The sequence below is a fragment of the Mytilus galloprovincialis genome, chromosome 5 (genome assembly GCF_965363235.1).
Source record: "Mytilus galloprovincialis chromosome 5, xbMytGall1.hap1.1, whole genome shotgun sequence".
Taxonomy (NCBI): Eukaryota; Metazoa; Mollusca; class Bivalvia; order Mytilida; family Mytilidae; genus Mytilus; species Mytilus galloprovincialis.
In genome coordinates, this window is record NC_134842.1 from 90,601,803 (window position 1) to 90,624,247 (window position 22,445).

Below are 22,445 nucleotides of genomic sequence, written 5' to 3' on the forward strand. Positions count from 1 at the left end.
AGTTTCTGATTTGAACTTTAATTGATGATAAGCTAAAATATTGTTAAAAATACCAATAGTCATATAGATGAATAGAAAAGAAAGGATATGGGGTGTCCTTGCAAGACAGAATCAGTACATCCACAGCAATAAAATGGAAAATGTGTCCATACGACATAGATGATGCCCTTGTTTATGTATGACATTTTAAAGGGACATAACTCAAGAATATTAAAAATGACACCACCCAAATTCAAACTTGGTCCGAGTTTTATGGTAATACACATTGTGTATAAGTTTCATAACATTATGCTTGGGCAAACTTAAGTTAAAAGAAAGGGAGCAAAAAATTCAGCAATTTTACCATTTGGAAAAGGGCATAACTTTAGAACAATAAAAGCAAAGCCACCCAAATTCTAACTTAATTTGTGTGTTGTGGAAATAAGCATTGTGTATAAGTTTTATTACATTTGTTTGAGGCAAACTAAAGTAAGATAATGGAAACTAATTCGGTAACACTCTAAGCCCCTTCTGATGAAGTAAAAAAAACAACACATAAAGCAAAGGAACAGTGTTTTTATTCCTGTTCTACATCTCAAAGTTGCAGTGAACCCTTTAACATGGTACTACAACTCTCATCCATAACAAGTTTAAGACAACCCCAAGCACCTTTTTGAGTGGAATTTTCAAACTTACGACACAACTGGTCGAATCAAAGGGAACCACATGTGATGTGTCAATGGTAATTGGGGTGCAGTGGTATCATCACTGGCAATTCTCATTTCCACAGAAATTATATGGCCATGGAAGTTCAGACATTGTTGTTGACTTTGAATGATGAAGTTGTTTTGCGATGTTTACCCACTTTGTTTTGTTACACATTTACAAATGAAAAATAAGGTTCTAAGACTTCAAAGAAACAGTTTTCACTGCTTTAGCTTTGGTTTTTTTTTAAGAAAAGAAGATATTTAGTTTGTACTTATTCCAAGAATTCATGTACAATAGCATATTATAAAATAGATTCATATTTCCAGTTAGTTTTAAATGCCAAAACTTATTAACAGAATTGACACATTAATATAGCTTTACGAAATTACAGTTAGAGTTAGAACTGATGTTCCAAAGGATATAATAATATATACTTTAGATACTAAATATACTCCATATACAAAAGGTAAGATCATAGTTTAACAACAGAAATACAGAATTCCGGGAAAAATTCAAAACAGAAAGTCTGTAATCAAACAGCAAATTAAAACGAAGGAAAAAAACCTACCACAACAACTTGGCACAGGCATCTTCTAATGTAGAAAATTTATGGATTAAACCTGGTTTCATAGCTAGCTAAACCTCTCACTGATGTGTATGACAGTCGCATAACATGTATGTAGTATATATTTTTAGTTTATAGCAATACATGTTTAAAAGTTTGGTTACATACATGTACATAACATATTTAAAGTTCATTTTGTGTGATATTTATAAGATCTAGTACATATAAAGATGAATTTGACATAGTTGTGTTACAGGAAGATAGACTGGTCATGTTACAGTCTGTAGCGTTGTTATATATAACAGGAGTAAATTCTGTGTACAGCATTCCTGTAAAAGAAAAGATGCATTTATATTTTGCCTGATACATGTAATACAATGCACTGTGTTTAAATTTTTCGGTCACAATGTCATCAAAAAATTCCCAAGCCTTGAATATTAATCTTTAAGGACACACTCCAATGTTTCAACAGTCGGAACGTGTAGTGATACAATTCAGTTTGTTCCATTTGGGTTATTTTAATTTCAACGTTTCAATGTAAAATAGACACACACGACAAGTTGGCAGTAACAATGGATTTCAAACAAAATTAGGTTATACATGATCCTTGTCTAATGTTAACAACAAAATGTCGAACTAATCATGGTTTGATGGTGTAATTGAAACCGAAGACATTTTTTATTTTAAAGATAAAATAAATAAAACCTAAGGATAAAAATTCCCCAGAAACCCCAATGTTCCTCCGCTTTTAAAACGTTTTTGTGTGTGTGCACTTCGACAGATAGCAATTCCCAACCTTACATGTACCTCTTTGATAGACCGTTGCTGCTTACAAGACAACTACTATGCCATGGGTTCGCTACTAAGCCATTGGTTCGTTATCATACATTTAGAGTAATCGCTTTAATAGTTTCACATGAAATCAATCATATACGACCACAACTCTACAAATACGACTTTCAACTGGATGTTTTTTTTCGGCTTGACGGGTTCCACGTGCACTAATGATCAGACGTTTATCCATCAGAGAAAGAGATTTTTCCGCCGGAGAACGAGTTGATCCATGTTACAGTATCTTCTTATTTATTTATCGTTTCGAAAATCCTAATCCTACTAGCTGTACCTTCCCCGTAAGAAAGAATGTTGATAATTTTAATGTACCTGCAATACAGGCAGTCATAAAGCAAGCAACGTTTCCACATACAAATGCTCTGAACACTCCTCTGGCGTAATCTTTTCGCCTGCTAGGCTCAGCGGCAGTTAACGCGCCTAATGTTACACCAATAGATGCTATACTTCCAAATCCACATAGAATGTAGGTTGCTATTACTGCTGATCGATCCTGAGTAATGTTTAAAAAAAGGTCTTACATTAACAGATAAAAAAATATAAAATGACGAAATTCAATAAAATGGTTACTCAAACAATGAAACTAACTATATGCTGAAAGGAAGCTGAAAGTAGCATAGCGGTGCCATAATACTTTTAATTAAGTCAAGATTATCATTTAATAACTGCTGACTGTTACATCGTACAGTTGCACATATTTCATGCATGTTTAGGATAAGAACAGTATGCGTCATATTAGTGCTTAGACCACAGATCATTTTAAATCGGGGTATAATTTGTATAGCAGTGCTCAGAACAAACATTAGGTAAATAGTGTTAATGTTATATTAATATTTAGAAAATAGACTAAAAACGTCAGTAATAAACATGAACAATAACTATTGACTTGGGTGGTGAGATGTCTGATTGGCACACCATACCACATCTTCTTATTTATTACAAAGTGAAGGTATTTTTTTTTCTTTTGATTTATGCAATTTCCCGAGATAATGGACACAGGCACTTGTTTTTAGAAATGTCCTATATACCTCAATATAACAGAGTGCTATATTAATTTATAAAGGAAACATTTTTTTCTGACACAAGTGCCTATGATAAATGACGAAATGAATTTCATGGTTTAATTTGAGAAACATATCACACCTCAAGCTTATCCTCTTTAATCAATCGACCAAGATCCATGTAAGCCAGAAAGTCGTTGAGTACAATTTTCTTTCCTATCAGAGTAGCTACAGTCCTACAATCATTCCATGGTATACCCGTGATTATAGCTAGTGGCATGAAAAGGTATGAACATAACCACTGAAATAAATACAAAAAAATACACTTGATTAACTCCCCTTAAATCAACTCAACTCTATTACACACATAAGGGACGACATCAAAAGATCAATGTAAGATAAAAAACTTAATTCAAATAGTTTGGGGGTGGGGGGGGTTGAACGGCTGCAAGATTTGGTTATCCGACATTGATTTTTACATATATCCATATGGGTCAATCAATTTTTCCCAAATTAAGTTAAGAGGGGGGTGGGGGGGTCAGTGAAAAAACTATGTGAATTAAGTTTTTTATCCTTCATTGAACTTTTGATGTCGTCCCTAACGTCTATCAATATGTATAATAAAACTTGAATAATAATAACGAATAAGAAAAACAAACAAACTATTAAAAAGAAGCTACCATGGTACAACACTGATAATAAAAGATCTGAAATATAGCAAAAGACTAGTCTGCATTGATTACCCTTCTTAGTCTTCATTATATGATACATTTGGAAACAACAATAATTGAAATGTTGTCATAGTTCTTTTTATATTGTTGGGTTACAATCTCCTTAACATTTACACCGAATTCTACTCTATTGACGACTTTCATGATTGACTAGATGAGCAAGGGGACGATCATTTTACTTCAAGGTGGGGTGGGATGTTGTTTTCCTAAAAAAAAAGTATTCTGATCCCAAATTTGATAAAAATAAATATGCTGATTGCAAATTTCACCTATACCTTGAAGTGTTAAACTAAAAAACAAATAATTTGATCGATCTATATAAAAAAATTTATGAATTTTCTGACAGACTTACACCATTACCCCCTTTGAAGATAAATGGTTGCTTCCTAATGCTTGTTTTATGTCTAGTGGTACTATTGTGTGCATATTCAGGGATTATGCATGAAAAAGAATTTTATAACTTATTCTTATTTGGTAAAAAGACAACAATATGTGTACCTCAAAATTTATTTCGGGATGACCAACTCTTTCACCATAAAATGAAATAGCGGCGTCTAGAAATGACAAAATAGCAAGAAATGCTATCAGATTTACAACAACGTAAGCAACCAGCTTGACAGTAGCTGTCGCTCCTACAGATGCCGCCTCCAAAATGTTGGTTTCTTGTCTGAAACGAATAGTATCGAGTGGTGTTACAAATCACCTTGGGCATATACTGTACATAAAGTTTCATAATCATTATATATATGTATAAAAAAATTAAAAAAGAAGATGTGGTATGATTGCCAATGAGACAACTGTCCACACGCGACCAAAATGACACAGACATTAACAACTATAGGTCACCGTACGGCCTTCAACAATGAGCTAAGCCCATACCCTATAGTCAGCTGTGCATATTTAATTGAATGTGAAAAGTATTTTACTTCAGCGTCTTTTAAGATAAAGTACATCTATCAATCTGCGTCAGTATGGACCTGTTCATTGGCTATACCCTACAATCTGCGTCAGTATTGACCTGTTCATTGGCTATACCCTACAGGTTTTTTGCATGATTTCATGTTTTATTTTTTAACAGTACGATGTCTCTTGTTGAGAAGGAATTGCAAACTCTCCTGGAACACACATGTTCATTTCTGGTATATTGTTTTATGTGCAATTTAGTTTTTTGTGTGATGCTTTGTTGAATGCAGATTTTCTTTTTATCGTTTCTTTTGGTCATTAAATTGTTCGAGTCTTTCTTTGTTAATGGGTTTGACGTTAATGGGTTTGATTGCCTCGGTGATTTTGGTAAGTATTGAAAATAGAAAAAAAAAACAATATGCTATATAGTAAACTCCGGTCAAACTCAAAATTTTAGGGTAAAGATTGCATGGATGCATTCAAAATCATATTGAACAAGCATGATAGTAAGATTCACCAGTCTAATAGTCTTAACCCTTCAGTGTTCACACGTAATTTTATATTTAATTATTAAATGTTCCTTTTTTTTACTATATCATAATCATGAAATAAAATACCCAACATCTAATTGTACATTGCTCAAATCTATTTGTTCAACATCACTGTCCTCAGGCCATCCTAATTTAGCCACTGCTAATGCTGCCGGAGCGGACATAAAAGAAGCTGCCACTAAATGCTGTGCTGGTACCTGTAAAGGATGATAATTTTAAGATCTTTTAAAAGGTACCTTTTTTCAATAGAATATGCAGATTTTACCGTAAGATGAGCTTTTTTATTGACCTATTTATTACACTGTACTAGCCTTGTTAATGTGTAGGATTTTAACTCGCCTCCGTGATCGAAACATGTTGTCAAAAAGTTGAAATTTTTCAACTGCTAGTTCATATAGAGTTACAGTGCTCAGAACATACCAATTCTACTCTGGGTAAACTAGGCTTTGATTTAAACCATAACATGCAGCAAATACCAATTCTAAAGTAAATTTCTTGAGCCAAATCTGTTTGCGGGATTTAACAGCTATACAAGGCACAGACTTAGTTGTTTTTTTTTAATTTCATCATTATAACTTAAATTGCAAAGATAGCAAGAACTACAGACTTTGTAACTTATGATCAATAGAAAAATAACCGTAACACAGTATTACTTGTATCTCCTAGTAGAACGCGAAGACTATTAATAATTGTTACAATGTGTAAACAGCTAGGGATTATTGCAGCAACATAGGTTTAATATAAACCATCATTTTATTTATGTAGATATTATATATACCCCGAATTCAATATAAGCTGCAATATATGTACACGCTATTGTTGCAAAGCCTCCCGTCATAACAGAATTCAGTCTTGACCTTGAAACGTCTTTCAAAAATGGCTTCAAAGCTATACTAGATTCAGCCTGCAAAAAACAAAGCGTATATATAAACGAGAAAAAGTTTAATAACAAATCCACATTGTACATCAATTTTATCCATAACATATAGAGCTATTATTCCCCAGCACACATTAAAATGTTTAAATCTTTAAAGCCGTTATACAGGCATTCTAAATTGACAAATTAGATGGAATTTTGGTCAGAAAGTTTTATAACCAATAAATCCGAACACAGGATAAAGCAAATATAAAATTAAAAAAGGAGGGAAGAAAAAAACTGCACGTGATGGCCAATATGTTTTAAATTCATACCCATATCCTCCATATATATAACTCAACCGAAGATAACGAAATCCAAGGTCTATATTTCAAATAGATTGAAGGTTGGTATGCCATTTAAGTGTAAACGTACCTGTCCAAGAAATATTTGAGCCGCTACAGCAAACGATTCCACTGATGACGTTTTCATGACAAATCTAATGACACGGGCAATAACTCTGATAATCACCTGCATGGCCCCGAGATAATATAAAACGTTTGTGATTGCATTGAAAAATACAACTACAGGTAGAACCTAAAAGAGGAAAAGACATCTAGTTTAGAAATTTTACACGTTGAGGATTTTCCTGGTTACCCGTCTTCACTTATGGTATATGCAAAGCACTTAAATTTTAACGGAGTCAGAGATGTACAATACCACTGAGTTAATAAAGCACAATACAACATGCACATATGACGCTTTTGGTAATATAACCCCGTCACATTCTTTATGTGCCTGTCCAAGGACCAAACAATTCAGTGGTTGTCGTTTGTTGCTTAATATCATGTTTGTTTTTCGTGTCATTATGTTGAACATAAATCAGGCCATTAGTTTTTTGGTTTGAATTGCACGTTTTGCATTTTGTCATTTTGACGCCTTTCAAAGCTGACTATGCCTGATGGGTTTTTCTCATTGGTAAAGGCCGTACGATAAACATTAAAAGTTTGTTTATTTCTGTGTCATTTGGTCTCTTGTGGATATTTGTCTCATTGGCAGTCATACCACATCTTCTATTTTTTTTTTAATTTGTACTTGCATACCTACCTTGAACACTATTGGATGTTCTTTAATGCCTTCTTCTCCAAAAACAATTTTAGATGCGTTATCCGTATAAGAAAGGAAGGCAGAAATCTGACCGGCAATAAATTGAAAAAATCCATACCCTATTGGCCAACGTAGAATAATCAATCCAAACAGAAACTGAAGAAGAATTCCCCAAATAACTGGCGTCCATTTAATCTGTAAAGTAATCTCATATTGAATTTTGCTTTGTAGCTTCAATATGAAATACAGTCAAATACACTTAATGTATGGAGAGGTTATTACAATTTTTCGTAAGAGCACGTTGTAGTGTGTTTTTTAAAAACATTGCAGCATTTGTGTGTACATGCATAAACAATTATGGTAAAGATTGCAGATTTATTGAATACAAATACATTTGATTTATTTGTGTCGTTTTTGAAGTATGCCTTAATTTGATGCTCCGAATGAACAAGTTGTCGAGTTTAATTCGGTAAATCAATGATATAAAAAAAATAAGATGATGCTGTATGATAGCTAATGCTTAGTTTGCAATAATTACTTAATTATTTGGTGATTTTTTTTATGCAATCTTTTTTTTTCATTCACTACAATCTAATTTGAATTTCACTTCCTGTTTTCATATACTGTAATTAATTTTATTACTCATGTTCTTTCGGGACCAAAGTTTTGGAATCATAATGAAAATGCCATTTAGGAACATCAAAACCATAATTGGCTACGTAGAGAAAAGATTAAACATATAAGACTCAACTGCAGGTATCTTATTTCCTTTTAAGAGACTGCTGACATAAAATTGGATTCGTCTATTCTAATGTAAATGTTAAAAATGTCACAAGAACTCTAATAGTTTTAATCTCTGTTTAAATATTCTATACACAGCTACTTTTGCATAGGTACTATTTCAGTACCAAAAATCTGTAGTACATGTATTTTAAATCTACTATTAATATTCAGTACTATTTTGTTACTTTAAAATTATTGTAATAATTAGGTACCTTTATTTTACAGTACTTGATTTGTACTTGAAAAAAAAGTACTACAGATTTTTGGTTACATCGTTACATTTTCAGCATTTTGAAAGTTTTTCTATTTCAAATGCCTTATAGTTATGATGTTCAAACATGGAATACTGTGATCATTGTTGGTATTATTTCTGTGCCAATATTTCAAGTACAAATCAAGTACTGTAAAATACAGGTATCTACAAGACCGCGCTGAAGTACGTCCATTATTCATAGTTCATTATTCATTATTCAATAATGAATAATGAAATAGTTCACTATTCACTATTCAATATTGAAAAATGAATAATGAATAATGAAATGGTTTGTGTTTCATTATTCAAATTGAAGCGGTGAATAGTAAAAAAATATAAAAAAAAAAAATGACTGTGACACTATAGCTATATTTTGATTCGAAATGACCATAAGACGGTTTACGGAGGACCCAAATGCCATAATATGCATAAAAATGAAGAAATATGATAAAAAAGAAGATGTGGTATGATTGCCAATGAGACAAATATCCAGAAAGACCACAATGACACAGACATTAACAACTATAGCTCACCATACAGCCTTCAACAATGAGCAAAGCCCATACCCCATAGTCAGCTATTAAAGGCCCCGATAAGACATTGTAAAAAAATTCAAACGAGAAAATTAACGGCCTTATTTATGCAAAATAATGAACGAAAAAACAAATATGTAACACATAAAGAAACGACAACCAATAAATTACAGACTCCTGACTTGGAACAGGCACATACATAAATAATGTAACGGGGTTAAACATGTTAGCCAATTTTGAATAATGAAATGGATATTTTGAATAATGGAATGGACTGCTGTAACCCTTCAGCCCTAATTACAGATATATATTCTACCTCAATCGAAAGGTTATTAAGAGAGGAACAAAATGTATATAGTCAATATGTTCCGCAACACATTTAAGAGGAGTAACGAAGGACTTAAATATCGAAATACGCCTGGACATTGAGAAATGGCCAATTTTGAATAATGAAATGGATATTTTGAATAATGGAATGGAGTGCGGCGACCCTTTAGCCCCTAATTATAAATAAATCTTATACCTCATTCGAAAGCTGATTACAAGAGGAACAAAATGTATATTTTCAATATGTTCCGCAACGAATATTTTTAGAAGACCTAAATGCCAAAATACGCGTGAAAATTAAGAAATAGCCAATTTTGAATAATGGAATGGACTGCTGCGACCCTTTAGCTCCTAATTATAGATAAACCTTATACCTCATTCGAAAGCTGATTACAAGAGGAACAAAATGTATATAGTCAATATGATCCGCAACGAATATAAAAAGACCTAAATGCCAAAATACGCGTGAAAATTAAGAAATAGCCAATTTTGAATAATGAAATGGATATTTTGAATAATGGAATGGACTGCGGCGACTCTTTAGCCCCTAATTGTAGATAAACTTTATACTTCATTCGAAAGCTGATTACAAGAGGAACAAAATTTATATAGTCAATATGTTCCGCAACGAACATTAGAAGACCTAAATGCCAAAATACGCGTGAAAATTAAGAAATAGCCAATTTTGAATAATGAAATGGATATTTTGAATAATGGAATGGACTGCTGCGACCTTTTAGCCCATAATTATAGACAAACCTTATACCTCATTCGAAAGCTGATTACAAGAGGAATAACATGTATATAGTCAATATGTTCCGCAACGAATATTAGAAGTCCTAAATGCCGAAATACGGGTGAAAATTAAGAAATAGCCAATTTTCAATAATGAAATGGATATTTTGAAAAATGGAATGGACTGCTGCGATCCTTTAGCCCCTAATTATAGATAAACCTTCTACCTCATTCGAAAGCTGATTACAAGAGGAACAAAATGTATATAGTCAATTTGTTCCGCATCGAATATTAGAAGACCTAATTGCCAAAATACGCGTGATAATTAAGAAAATGTCAATTTTGAATAATGAAATGGATATTTTGAATAATGGAATGGAGTGCGGCGACCCTTTAGCCCCTAATTATAGATTAACCTTATACCTCATTCGAAAGCTGTTTACAAGAGGAACAAAATGTATATAGTTAATATCTTCCGTAACGAAAATTAGAATAGCTTAATGCCAAAATACGCGTGAAAATTAAGAAATAGTCAATTTTGAATAATGAAATGGATATTTTGAATAATGGAATGGACTGCGGCGACCCTTTAGCCCTATTATAGATAAACCTTATACCTCATTCGAAAGCTGATTACAAGAGGAACAAAATGTATATAGTCAATATGTTCCGCAACGAATATTAGAAGACCTAATTGCCAAAATACGTGTGAAAATTAAGAAATAGCCAATTTTGAATAATGAAATGACTATTTTGAATAATGGAATGGAGTACGGCGACCCTTTAGCCCCTAATTATAGATAAACTTTATACCTCATTCGAAAGCTGATTACAAGAGGAACAAAATGTATATAGTCAATATGTTCCGCAACGAATATTAGAAGACCTAAATGCCGAAATACGCGTGAAAATTAAGAAATAGTCAATTTTGAATAATGAAATGGATATTTTGAATAATGGAATGGAGTGCAGCGACCCTTTTCCCTAATTATAGATAAATCTTATACCTCATTCGAAAGCTGATTACAAGAGGAACAAAATGTATATAGTCAATATGTTCTGAACGAATATTAGAAGACCTCAATTCCAAAATACGCGTGAACATTAAGAAATAGCCAATTTTCAATAATGAAATGGATATTTTGAAAAATGGAATGGACTGCTGCGATCCTTTAGCCCCTAATTATAGATAAACCTTCTACCTCATTCGAAAGCTGATTACAAGAGGAACAAAATGTATATAGTCAATTTGTTCCGCATCGAATATTAGAAGACCTAATTGCCAAAATACGCGTGATAATTAAGAAAATGTCAATTTTGAATAATGAAATGGATATTTTGAATAATGGAATGGAGTGCGGCGACCCTTTAGCCCCTAATTATAGATTAACCTTATACCTCATTCGAAAGCTGTTTACAAGAGGAACAAAATGTATATAGTTAATATCTTCCGTAACGAAAATTAGAATAGCTTAATGCCAAAATACGCGTGAAAATTAAGAAATAGTCAATTTTGAATAATGAAATGGATATTTTGAATAATGGAAAGGACTGCGGCGACCCTTTAGCCCTATTATAGATAAACCTTATACCTCATTCGAAAGCTGATTACAAGAGGAACAAAATGTATATAGTCAATATGTTCCGCAACGAATATTAGAAGACCTAATTGCCAAAATACGTGTGAAAATTAAGAAATAGCCAATTTTGAATAATGAAATGACTATTTTGAATAATGGAATGGAGTGCGGCGACCCTTTAGCCCCTAATTATAGATAAACTTTATACCTCATTCGAAAGCTGATTACAAGAGGAACAAAATGTATATAGTCAATATGTTCCGCAACGAATATTAGAAGACCTAAATGCCGAAATACGCGTGAAAATTAAGAAATAGTCAATTTTGAATAATGAAATGGATATTTTGAATAATGGAATGGAGTGCAGCGACCCTTTTCCCTAATTATAGATAAATCTTATACCTCATGCGAAAGCTGATTACAAGAGGAACAAAATGTATATAGTCAATATGTTCTGAACGAATATTAGAAGACCTCAATTCCAAAATACGCGTGAACATTAAGAAATAGCCAATTTTCAATAATGAAATGGATATTTTGAATAATGGAATGGACTACGGCGACCCTGTAGCCCCTATTATAGATAAACCTTCTTCCTCTTTCGAAAGCTGATTGCAAGAGGAACAAAATGTATATAGTCAATATCTTCCGCAACAAATATTAGAAAATCTAAATGCCAAAATACGCGTGAAAATTAAGAAATAGCCAATTTTTAATAATGAAATGGATATTTTGAATAATGGAATGGAGTGCGGCGACCCTTTAGCCCCTAATTATAGATAAACCTTATACCTCATTCGAAAGCTGATTACAAGAGGAACAAAATGTATATAGTCAATTTGTTCCGCATCGAATATTAGAAGACCTAATTGCCAAAATACGCGTGATAATTAAGAAAATGTCAATTTTGAATAATGAAATGGATATTTTGAATAATGGAATGGAGTGCGGCGACCCTTTAGCCCCTAATTATAGATTAACCTTATACCTCATTCGAAAGCTGATTACAAGAGGAACAAAATGTATATAGTCAATATCTTCCGTAACGAAAATTAGAATAGCTTAATGCCAAAATACGCGTGAAAATTAAGAAATAGTCAATTTTGAATAATGAAATGGATATTTTGAATAATGGAATGGAGTGCGGCGACCCTTTAGCCCTATTATAGATAAACCTTATACCTCATTCGAAAGCTGATTACAAGAGGAACAAAATGTATATAGTCAATATGTTCCGCAACGAATATTAGAAGACCTAATTGCCAAAATACGTGTGAAAATTAAGAAATAGCCAATTTTGAATAATGAAATGACTATTTTGAATAATGGAATGGAGTGCGGCGACCCTTTAGCCCCTAATTATAGATAAACTTTATACCTCATTCGAAAGCTGATTACAAGAGGAACAAAATGTATATAGTCAATATGTTCCGCAACGAATATTAGAAGACCTAAATGCCGAAATACGCGTGAAAATTAAGAAATAGTCAATTTTGAATAATGAAATGGATATTTTGAATAATGGAATGGAGTGCAGCGACCCTTTTCCCTAATTATAGATAAATCTTATACCGCATGCGAAAGCTGATTACAAGAGGAACAAAATGTATATAGTCAATATGTTCTGAACGAATATTAGAAGACCTCAATTCGAAAATACGCGTGAACATTAAGAAATAGCCAATTTTCAATAATGAAATGGATATTTTGAATAATGGAATGGACTACGGCGACCCTGTAGCCCCTATTATAGATAAACCTTCTTCCTCTTTCGAAAGCTGATTGCAAGAGGAACAAAATGTATATAGTCAATATCTTCCGCAACAAATATTAGAAAATCTAAATGCCAAAATACGCGTGAAAATTAAGAAATAGCCAATTTTTAATAATGAAATGGATATTTTGAATAATGGAATGGAGTGCGGCGACCCTTTAGCCCCTAATTATAGATAAACTTTATACCTCATTCGAAAGCTGATTACAAGAGGAACAACATGCTTATAGTCAATATGTTCCACAACGATATTAAAAGACGTACATGCCAAAATACGCGTGAAAATTAAGAAATAGCCAATTTTGAATAATGAAATGGATATTTTGAATAATGGAATGGAGTGCGGCGACCCTTAAGCCCCTAATTATAGATAAATCTTATACCTCATTCGAAAGCTGTGTACAAGAGGAACAAAATGTATATAGTCAATATGTTCCGCAACGAATATTAGAAGACCTAATTGCCAAAATACGCGTGAAAATTAAGAAAAAGTCAATTTTGAATAATGAAATGATTATTTTGATTAATGGAATGGAGTGCGGTGACCCTTTAGCCCCTAATTATAGATGAACTTTATACCTCATTTTAAAGCTGATTACAAGAGGAACAAAATGTTTATAGTCAATATGTTCCGCAACGAACATTAGAAGACCTAAATGCCAAAATACGCGTGAAAATTAAGAAACAGCCAATTTTGAATAATGAAATGGATATTTTGAATAATGGAATGGACTGCTGCGACCTTTTAGCCCATAATTATAGATAAACCTTATACCTCATTCGAAAGCTAATTACAAGAGGAATAACATGTATATAGTCAATATGTTCCGCAGCGAATATTAGAAGACCTAAATGCCGAAATATGCGTGAAAATTAAGAAATAGCCAATTTTGAATAATGAAATGGATATTTTGAATAATGGAATGGACTGCTGCGACCCTTTAGCCCCTAATTATAGATTAACCTTCTACCTCATTCGAAAGCTGATTACAAGAGGAACAAAATGTATATAGTCAATATGATCCGCAACGAATATTAGATGACCTAAATGCCAAAATACGCGTGAAAATTAAGAAATAGCCAATTTTGAATAATGAAATGAATATTTTGAATAATGGAATGGAGTGCGGCGACCCTTTAGCCCCTAATTATAGATACACCTTATACCTCATTCGAAAGCTGATTACAAGAGGAACATCATGCTTATAGTCAATATGTTCCGCAACGAATATTAGAAGACCTAAATGCCAAAATACGCGTGAAAATTAAGAAATAGCCAATTTTGAATAATGAAATGGATATTTTGAATAATGGAATGGAGTGCGGCGACCCTTTAGCCCCTAATTATAGATACACCTTATACCTCATTCGAAAGCTGATTACAAGAGGAACATCATGCTTATAGTCAATATGTTTCGCAACGAATATTAGAAGACCTAATTGCCAAAATACGCGTGAAAATTAAGAAATAGCCAATTTTGAATAATGAAATGGGTATTTTGAATAATGGAATGGACTGGCAGGACCCTTCAACCCCTAATTACAGATATATATTATACCTCGATCAAAAGGTTATTGAGAGAGAAACAAAATGTATATAGTCAATATGTCCCGGATATTACAGGAGTAACGAAGGATTTAAATATCGAAATACGCGTGAACATTGAGAAATAACTTATTTTGAATAATGGAATGGACTGTTGCAACCCATCAGCTCCTAATTAAGGAAAATAAATATACACCAAGTTAAAGCTGATGGATGGATTAATAAACTCAGTATAATCGATATGTGCCGAAATGACCATTACAGAGGTTACAGAGGACATCAATGCCAAAATACGCGTGAAAATTAAGAAATAGTCTATTGTGAATAATGAAATGGATATTTTGAATAATGGAATAGACTGCTATGACCCTTCAGCCCCTAATTACAGATATATATTATACCTTGATCGAAAGCTTATTGCCAGAGGAACAAAAGGTATATAGTCAATATTTTTGGCAACGCATATTAGAGAAGTAACGACGGACTTAAATGTCGAAATAGTAGATGAATAAATTGAGAAAAAAAACCAATATGTGCCGCAATGACCATTTAAGGGGTTACGGGGGACCTTAATGCCAAAATTCGTGTGAAAAATAAGAAACAGTCAATTTTAAATAATGAAATGGATATTTTGAATAATGGAATGGAATTCTCTGACCCTTCAGCCCTTTATTACAGATCTACCTTATATCTCATTTGGAAGCTTGTAAAGAGAGGAACAAATGGTATATAGTCAATTTATTCTGCGGAGTAACGAAGGACTTAAATATCGAAATACGCGTGAACATTTTGAGGGGAATTTCTGCTAGGACCTGACCGAAAAATCCGAAAATCTTGCACGCTCGTTGACGAGGTTAAGCAGGGAAAACGTTGGTGGTTGGGGTTGAAGGAGAAAAAGTGGGGTTGGGGTCCTGGGAAAATGTATCTTTGTGGAAGAAAGAAAACACACCAAGAAACATCCGCAGATAGTAAACACAATGGATTGTAAGATTACAAATATGTCTGATCAGAGAGAGAATATTGCGCAAGAGGTAGAAATTTTGGAAAATACTGATGAGGAAACTCTTAGAAGTAGGTCAGGACTCACCCTGGATTGTCAAAGACATTAAAGATGTTAACAAGTGTGGGTTTTCAAAAATTATAACCTTGTGCTGGAAAGGGGAAAATATCCGCACTTGGGGATGTGAAAGACTAAACAAACAGCTGACCACCGTCGGGGAAAAGAGAGAGACCGATGGAACTGTGCAAATCGTGAGCTATGGGATGAAAAAAAAACAGGCGCACCGGCTATGATTACCACGACTTTTATATTTTTGATAAGGACGGTATGATTGGAAGTGTTAGGATATGTTGTTTAAGCCTGAAAATCGGGTCTAAAACCATTGAATTTGGGATGGTGGGAAAAACCTCAAAGGAACATTTTGACAGATCCTCGCTGAAATTGGACACGGGTTGCTGCAGCTAATCTTTACGGTCATAGTAGTTTTTGAGGCAGGTGACGACTTTCCCAAACTCGACATCATAGATCTGTTCATCATTAGCTAAAGCAGAGCTGACACATGCTTGCTCAACCAAGGACTTTTTGGACTTTGGCAATCGCAAGATATCGTGGTGTTTCTTTTTTTATTATTACATGCCTAGACATTAGTGTGAGATCCATTACGGTGGTAGCATTCAAGCAAGCTATAAACCCCAGAGGAATTGTGGCTATAACACCTGTACCGGTCAAAGCTGAACCCACGATACTGCTAGTTAACACCAAACTAACCACAGAACAAGCACCCAGTGCTACAGATACAGCTTTGTCCGAACGTTTATAGGCATTCAAGGTATTTTGATACCTTCAAATTTCTGCATCGAGTTGATTCCACACACATTGACTATAGTCTGTCGGTACCAAGAATCTAAATCATTCATTTATTTTATAGGAGCATACCGAGGAGGGGAATGTTTTTAAAGGGACTGTAAGCATCTAAATATAAGATCAGAACGGCTCCGTCGTGGAATTGCTGACCACGCTCCAATTAGAGTCCATACCCATAGGTAATCTGGGCGTTTGAGGATCTGAGGTAGAGACCGTTGCCACTGGGATTCACTGTGCAAACGCAAGAAGATGAAAACGGATAGTGAGATGTTCACCTCTGAGATCGATGAGCCTACCGTCTTGATCGTTGAGATATGTTTGCATGCGATTGCTGGTTCGCAAGATCACTGGCACGTATACTACCAATAGGTGCTGGGGGGTTTGAATGATTTTCATACCAGGACCGTCTGCGGGAACAAAAGCTGTAGATTGAAGACTGCTGTGTACCATTTACATAACTTCATGGTTGATATCACTATTCACCAGAATGCTGTTGATTCTGCTGATATTTACAATGTGCTACCCTTCTGTATAACCGTCTGTGATCATACCGAACGTGTAAATCTGCCACTTGAATCCCAAGACGGTGTTGATGTTATTAACAACTTTGAAGTCTACTTGATAGAGTTTGGCGAGGGTTAGCGTTGCTTTTAGGGTCGGCCGGTTGGCATCGATGATGATCTTCGTTTTGTGTTTGTTGAGCCGTAGCTGTTGCTGGGTTTCATTGTTGATGTCTTCGATGTCATAGGAACCTGTGCTCAGTGCGATGGAAAATCAGTTGGCACCATCATCGGGAGAGTAGCGGAAGGAATGGTTACCTGTATGCATATGAATGTAAGGGATGAAATTATTGGTTTACCAGGTTTACCAATACCATCTCGTAGGTCTTGGATTCCTTGAGTTGCAGTGGGGGTTGAACCGGGTAAGGATTTGGTTATCATTTCCAGAAACGATGAAGGAAAACCCATGATTGGGGTTGGTGATTTTAGCAATTTGCTGCAACCATGTGTTATCCATTTATTTATGGTACACCATTGTCACATATTTTTGCTTCCACTCTTCGATACCGCCATACTTCTCAGTTGTTTAATTAACTTCACCACGATCGCGTAGACTTCGGCATGGCGGCTGGCAAAAAGGAGTTACTTGTAGGTGAATTTTATCCATTTTTTTATTTTTTGTACACGACGTTCATCTTCTGACCATCGGATTCAAACTGCAGGATTCTGTCGGAAATCACAAGTGCAAATGCCTCGGTGTTTGCAGGTACTTTGCGCTCGAATTCGATCAGGATTTTAATGTCAACGGTCGACTCTTCAACCACTTGGACTGGTGACTCACATCAATGACAAACAGTGGATAAAGTTTGACGAAATCGGAGGGGTTAATGTTGCAGTTGCTGATGAAACGGTCCATGTTGAACAAGTTAGAACTCTGCGACATTCTTGTACACTCTGGCGATCTTGGTTTGCGTGAAACTGGCATTGAAGTCTACCGCCGGGTAGCATTCTGCGTTGAGAGTAACGAAGATAATTCGCAACCGGTAGTGGTCGAACACGGCTTCATTTTGAGTCCGATCGTACTTTTATCGGTCTGAAAGGCAACAATGATGTATCTCGGTTTCTTCCGACCGCTCTTGGCAGACAAACGCCAGTGGAACTGTAAGATTTAGGTAACACTTGTAGAATCACACTGTTGTATTCAGAAACCACAATCGATCTTACTCTTGATGGTCTTTTACAACCGCAGTTTTTTTCATCGGAAGGAAGGACGTGAGGAACAAACCTAGAGGTCTTACTCAGGTTGATTTTCGCCACGTCCTCAGGTTGATTTTCGCCACGTCATTGATGGCAGCAGCAGGATGGCATTGTCGTCCGAGTCGCGTACGAGTGACAATTCGTGCTTGAATCCATACACAATCTTGTTGTAATCGTCTACAAAGCCGAAAATATATATCAGGGGTATGGTGAATGAAAACGATCCTTTTATTGGAGGGCTTGGTGATGATATACCCATGACGTGCTGCAAACCCTGTGTTTTCGGCCTCGGCTTCGGTAGATGAATCTTCGTACCACAGGTAGTTGAGACCTTGGGATTTGGGAGAAATTGTTGGGATAAATCACATTCCCAGCATAGTGATGGCAACGACTGGGTCGTTGATATGTTTGATCAGCTGGCCTGAGAGCTTGCATTAATTGTAACTGATAGTCTTGAAGAGATACATGATTCCATTGTGAATGAGAGACACTAGATTTGCATTAGCATATGCACTACCGTGGTTCTTTTACAGTCGCCCCTCTACCAAGAGATAACTTTCAGCGGGATGGAGGAACAAGTCTTGGGTTTCGATGTTGATTCGGATCTCACCTGGATTATTCAGGTTGGCACCAGCTTGAGGTTCGTGTTCGTGAACCTTATATTCTTGGAGACTTTCGTCGAAGGTCAACCCTTCGGTGATTATAAGGATGTTGGACATTATGTATTTATTTATAGCGCTGCACAAAGTCGTGGATGGAAGCAATGCCAGAACCGGAGATCAGATTGTTCAACTGGGTTAGCTGCGGTTTGCTGCTTTGAACATTGGACTGTTGAGTGGACATTCTGCGTTTTCGGGGGCGGGTCACTTTATTAACCACATTATAGACGGCTTTGTGGCCCCTTTTTCAACACCTCTCAAGGCTGAATTGGTGTGTGCACTCACGGCCTTACTTCCTATGGTTTTGGTGGCAGAGGAAGTAAACATGCGTCCAGCCAAACTGGCGATTGTGTCAAACAGTCCCTCACCACCGTATGCGTACTTTCAGGCGTAACCTTTCTTGATTTGCAACATTTACTTATAGGATACTATGATGAAGCGCCATATTTTCTCCGATGCTGATATATCTACCCTTATGCATAGCATGGATAATCGACATAATTTCGTTGCGCACACCATTATTTCCTGTTCGGTATGCTGCAGCACACAGTTCCAAGCGATCGAGAAGCTGCTTGAAGTTGGAAAAAAACACGGTTTGCAGATCACTGCCAAACTTATACTTCTGGTAGATGTGGGACACGATTCCCTTTCACTTGTAATTCTTATTCGCCTTCGGGGTTCTTGAAAAGATGGAATTGCCTTTATACATAGCACCGGAACTTATCAGGATCTCTGCATAGTCGTCAAGGTCGTTGTGCTCGATTCTGGTTTCTTTTTCACAATGACTTCCCAGAGGCCAAGGGTTCCCTTGTACTTCACAATATCCATGAACAAATTATCGCCGTCAAAAGTAACTGGTGAGCTTCCGATGAAGATACCATCGTTTTCAGATCGCAATCCAAAGGTGTGGTCAGTTGAAGTAGTCATACTGAGCTGCAAATGCTGCTGTGCTCGAGCTCCAAGGACGGTTTCTGTAGGTGGTGCAATGAGTAGTGGGTCGGCAAAGTCGGGCGGCCGAGGAGGGAGGGCTGGCACTGTTGCAGAAAGGTCTGCGATCTGCTTGGTGATCTGTGAAGCTGCCTCTCGCTAAGCCTCAATCACAGGCTTGAACACCTTGTAAAGGTCCCGGCTAAGTTCAATCTTGTCCAGGCGATGTTGCATATTACATGTATTACTGGCTTGAATCTTCCGTTTGGTGTCTTGAAACTCCCTGACAAGAGCCTCATGCTGCTTAGGGTCGACAATCTTGATAAACGTCATTTATCTAATAGGATCGAATGCTGTTGATCGCCCCTAAGCGTTGGTGTGAACACCCCTAATCAATGAGTTGCGCATGAAGGTATTACACAGCTGATATGGATCCCTTTTCTTCGAAAGATTCAAGTGTCATGGGTATATGTGCACTGGTAGCCTCAAATCGTCTTGGCAGGGCATTGGGGTTGAGAAAATCGCTCCACCTTACCACAATGGTGGAGTTCCATGCGTTGAAATCACCTCCACTGCTTTAGATAGGTCGAAGGATCACGCAACTGCATTTTCAACCTGGAACCCACTCAAAATTGCGTTTAAAGGGCCATTCGAACTTGCAGGGCTGGCGTTCCTCTGTGTCCAGATATTCTGCATACTTCAGTTCCCTAAAGAAATCTCCGGGCTGATCATTCTTTATCTTATTCCTCAAAGAACTCATTTAATTTGCATATTTTCCATTGCCTTGGTGCTAGTAAAATCGATGGTTACAAATCCATAGGGCTTGGACTAGCAATACTTACACAGAGCGTCAAACTGTACTGTTCCTTGGTGAGATCGTTGCAGTGATCGCGTCGGTTGTGGTTGATATTCTTAGCATTCTGCTGGAGGAAGTACACCACTAATTCATGGTCCCATTGCTTTCTATGTTAAATTCCTCCGTTTCAAGCAGGCACACCTCTTTTATTTTAAGTTCAAATAAAGTGGCAATCATTGCATTTCAAAGCAACACTTTATGGTGTCTTGTACTGAAAAAATCAACATACCTTACATTGCATATAAGAAAGAACTGGTTCCCGGAACTTCAGATGTACCAAAACAGGTACTTCAGATCTGACAAACAGACAAAATGTACCCTCTTTTTAAAATTTGGTGCAGTTTTTTTACTATTCAAAATTAAAAGTCCAAAAGTGTTCTACAATGATCACCAGTCCTTCAGCTTTCATTTGATACCAAAAATACCTAAATATTCTACATATTTTGAAAGTTACACTCATGCGTAGGAACTATTTTGTGTTAAATATGTAATACTTTCTGGTATGTGCTTTCTGGCCGGGCCTGAATTAGTGGTGTTACACCTGGAAGAGACAGGGGAAGTTGGCATTCTCCCGGATCGACTGGCTAGGCAGTGTGAAGTAGTTCTGGCACAGGTAGAAACAATCGACGTTGTCTTCACACGTGTTCTGTTTTCTCAGCATCAAGTCGTCGAACACCATGAGGATCACCATGAGGTTCTTGCGGCTTGTAGGAAATATCTTCAGGATCGTCGGACCCATCATCGGTACCAAAATTCGATTCGGTCTGGGTGTTAAAAAACTGTTCGTTGGACGATGAGCTAGCACAAACCAGTTGTTTCATAAATAAAGGCAACAGTAGTATACCGCTGTTCAAAACTCATAAATCTATGGACAAAAAACAAAATCGGGGTAACAAACTAAAACTGAGGGAAACGCATTAAATATTAGAGGAGAACAACGACACAGCATTAAAATGTAACACACACAGCAACGGACTAAGCATTAGACAAAATCCGATGGAGAATAACCAATATAACATAAAAACCAAATACATTAATTTGGGATAGAAAAGTACCGTGACACGTCTTATAGTAATGTGAATTCACACTCAAATATAGGAGAAAACAAACGACACAACGGTCATAAACGCTGTGTAGCGGTGGGTGGTGTTGAAAAGACCTGGGCGGCCGACCTCGTTGATATCAGTGACTTCTCCAGGGACAACCAGGGAAATAAATTTATCCTGAGCATTATCCATGTCTTCTCGAAATATGGCTGGCTGATACCACTCAGGAACAAGAAGGGGGTGACGGTGCGGGATGCCTTCCAAGCGGTGTGCCCAAGGAGCTATGTACAGACAAAGGCACTGAGTTTTACAACAAACATGTAAATCAGCTGCTTCAAAAGCATGGTATCGATCTCTACTTCACCGAAGAGAAGTCGAGTATTTTCAAACGTTGGAACCGCACCATGAAAGAGAAAATGTTCAAATACTTTTCAGCCAACTCCACACGCACCTATATCGATGTCCTGGACGATCTTGTTCGCCAGTGCAATACCACCAAGCACCGCTATCAAGATGGCCCCTGTTGCCGCAAGTCTTAAGGAGCATAAGATGTAT

The 22,445-nt window shown here is 36.0% G+C and overlaps 1 protein-coding gene across 1 annotated transcript in view; it reads right to left on the bottom strand.

Annotated features, from left to right (window-relative positions):
- Positions 1–540: 540 nt before the first annotated feature.
- LOC143076691 (solute carrier family 28 member 3-like) overlaps positions 541–22,445 on the bottom strand; it is a 31,238-nt gene continuing 9,333 nt past the window's right edge. Inside the window, exons 3-10 of the mRNA XM_076252531.1 lie at positions 7,251–7,445; positions 6,579–6,740; positions 6,066–6,191; positions 5,354–5,484; positions 4,332–4,500; positions 3,245–3,403; positions 2,414–2,594; positions 541–1,581 (exon numbers count right to left, since the gene is read on the bottom strand). Of these exons, the coding sequence (XP_076108646.1) occupies positions 1,436–1,581; positions 2,414–2,594; positions 3,245–3,403; positions 4,332–4,500; positions 5,354–5,484; positions 6,066–6,191; positions 6,579–6,740; positions 7,251–7,445 (1,269 nt within the window). The 3' untranslated portion in view covers positions 541–1,435. The remainder of the gene's footprint in view (positions 1,582–2,413; positions 2,595–3,244; positions 3,404–4,331; positions 4,501–5,353; positions 5,485–6,065; positions 6,192–6,578; positions 6,741–7,250; positions 7,446–22,445) is intronic.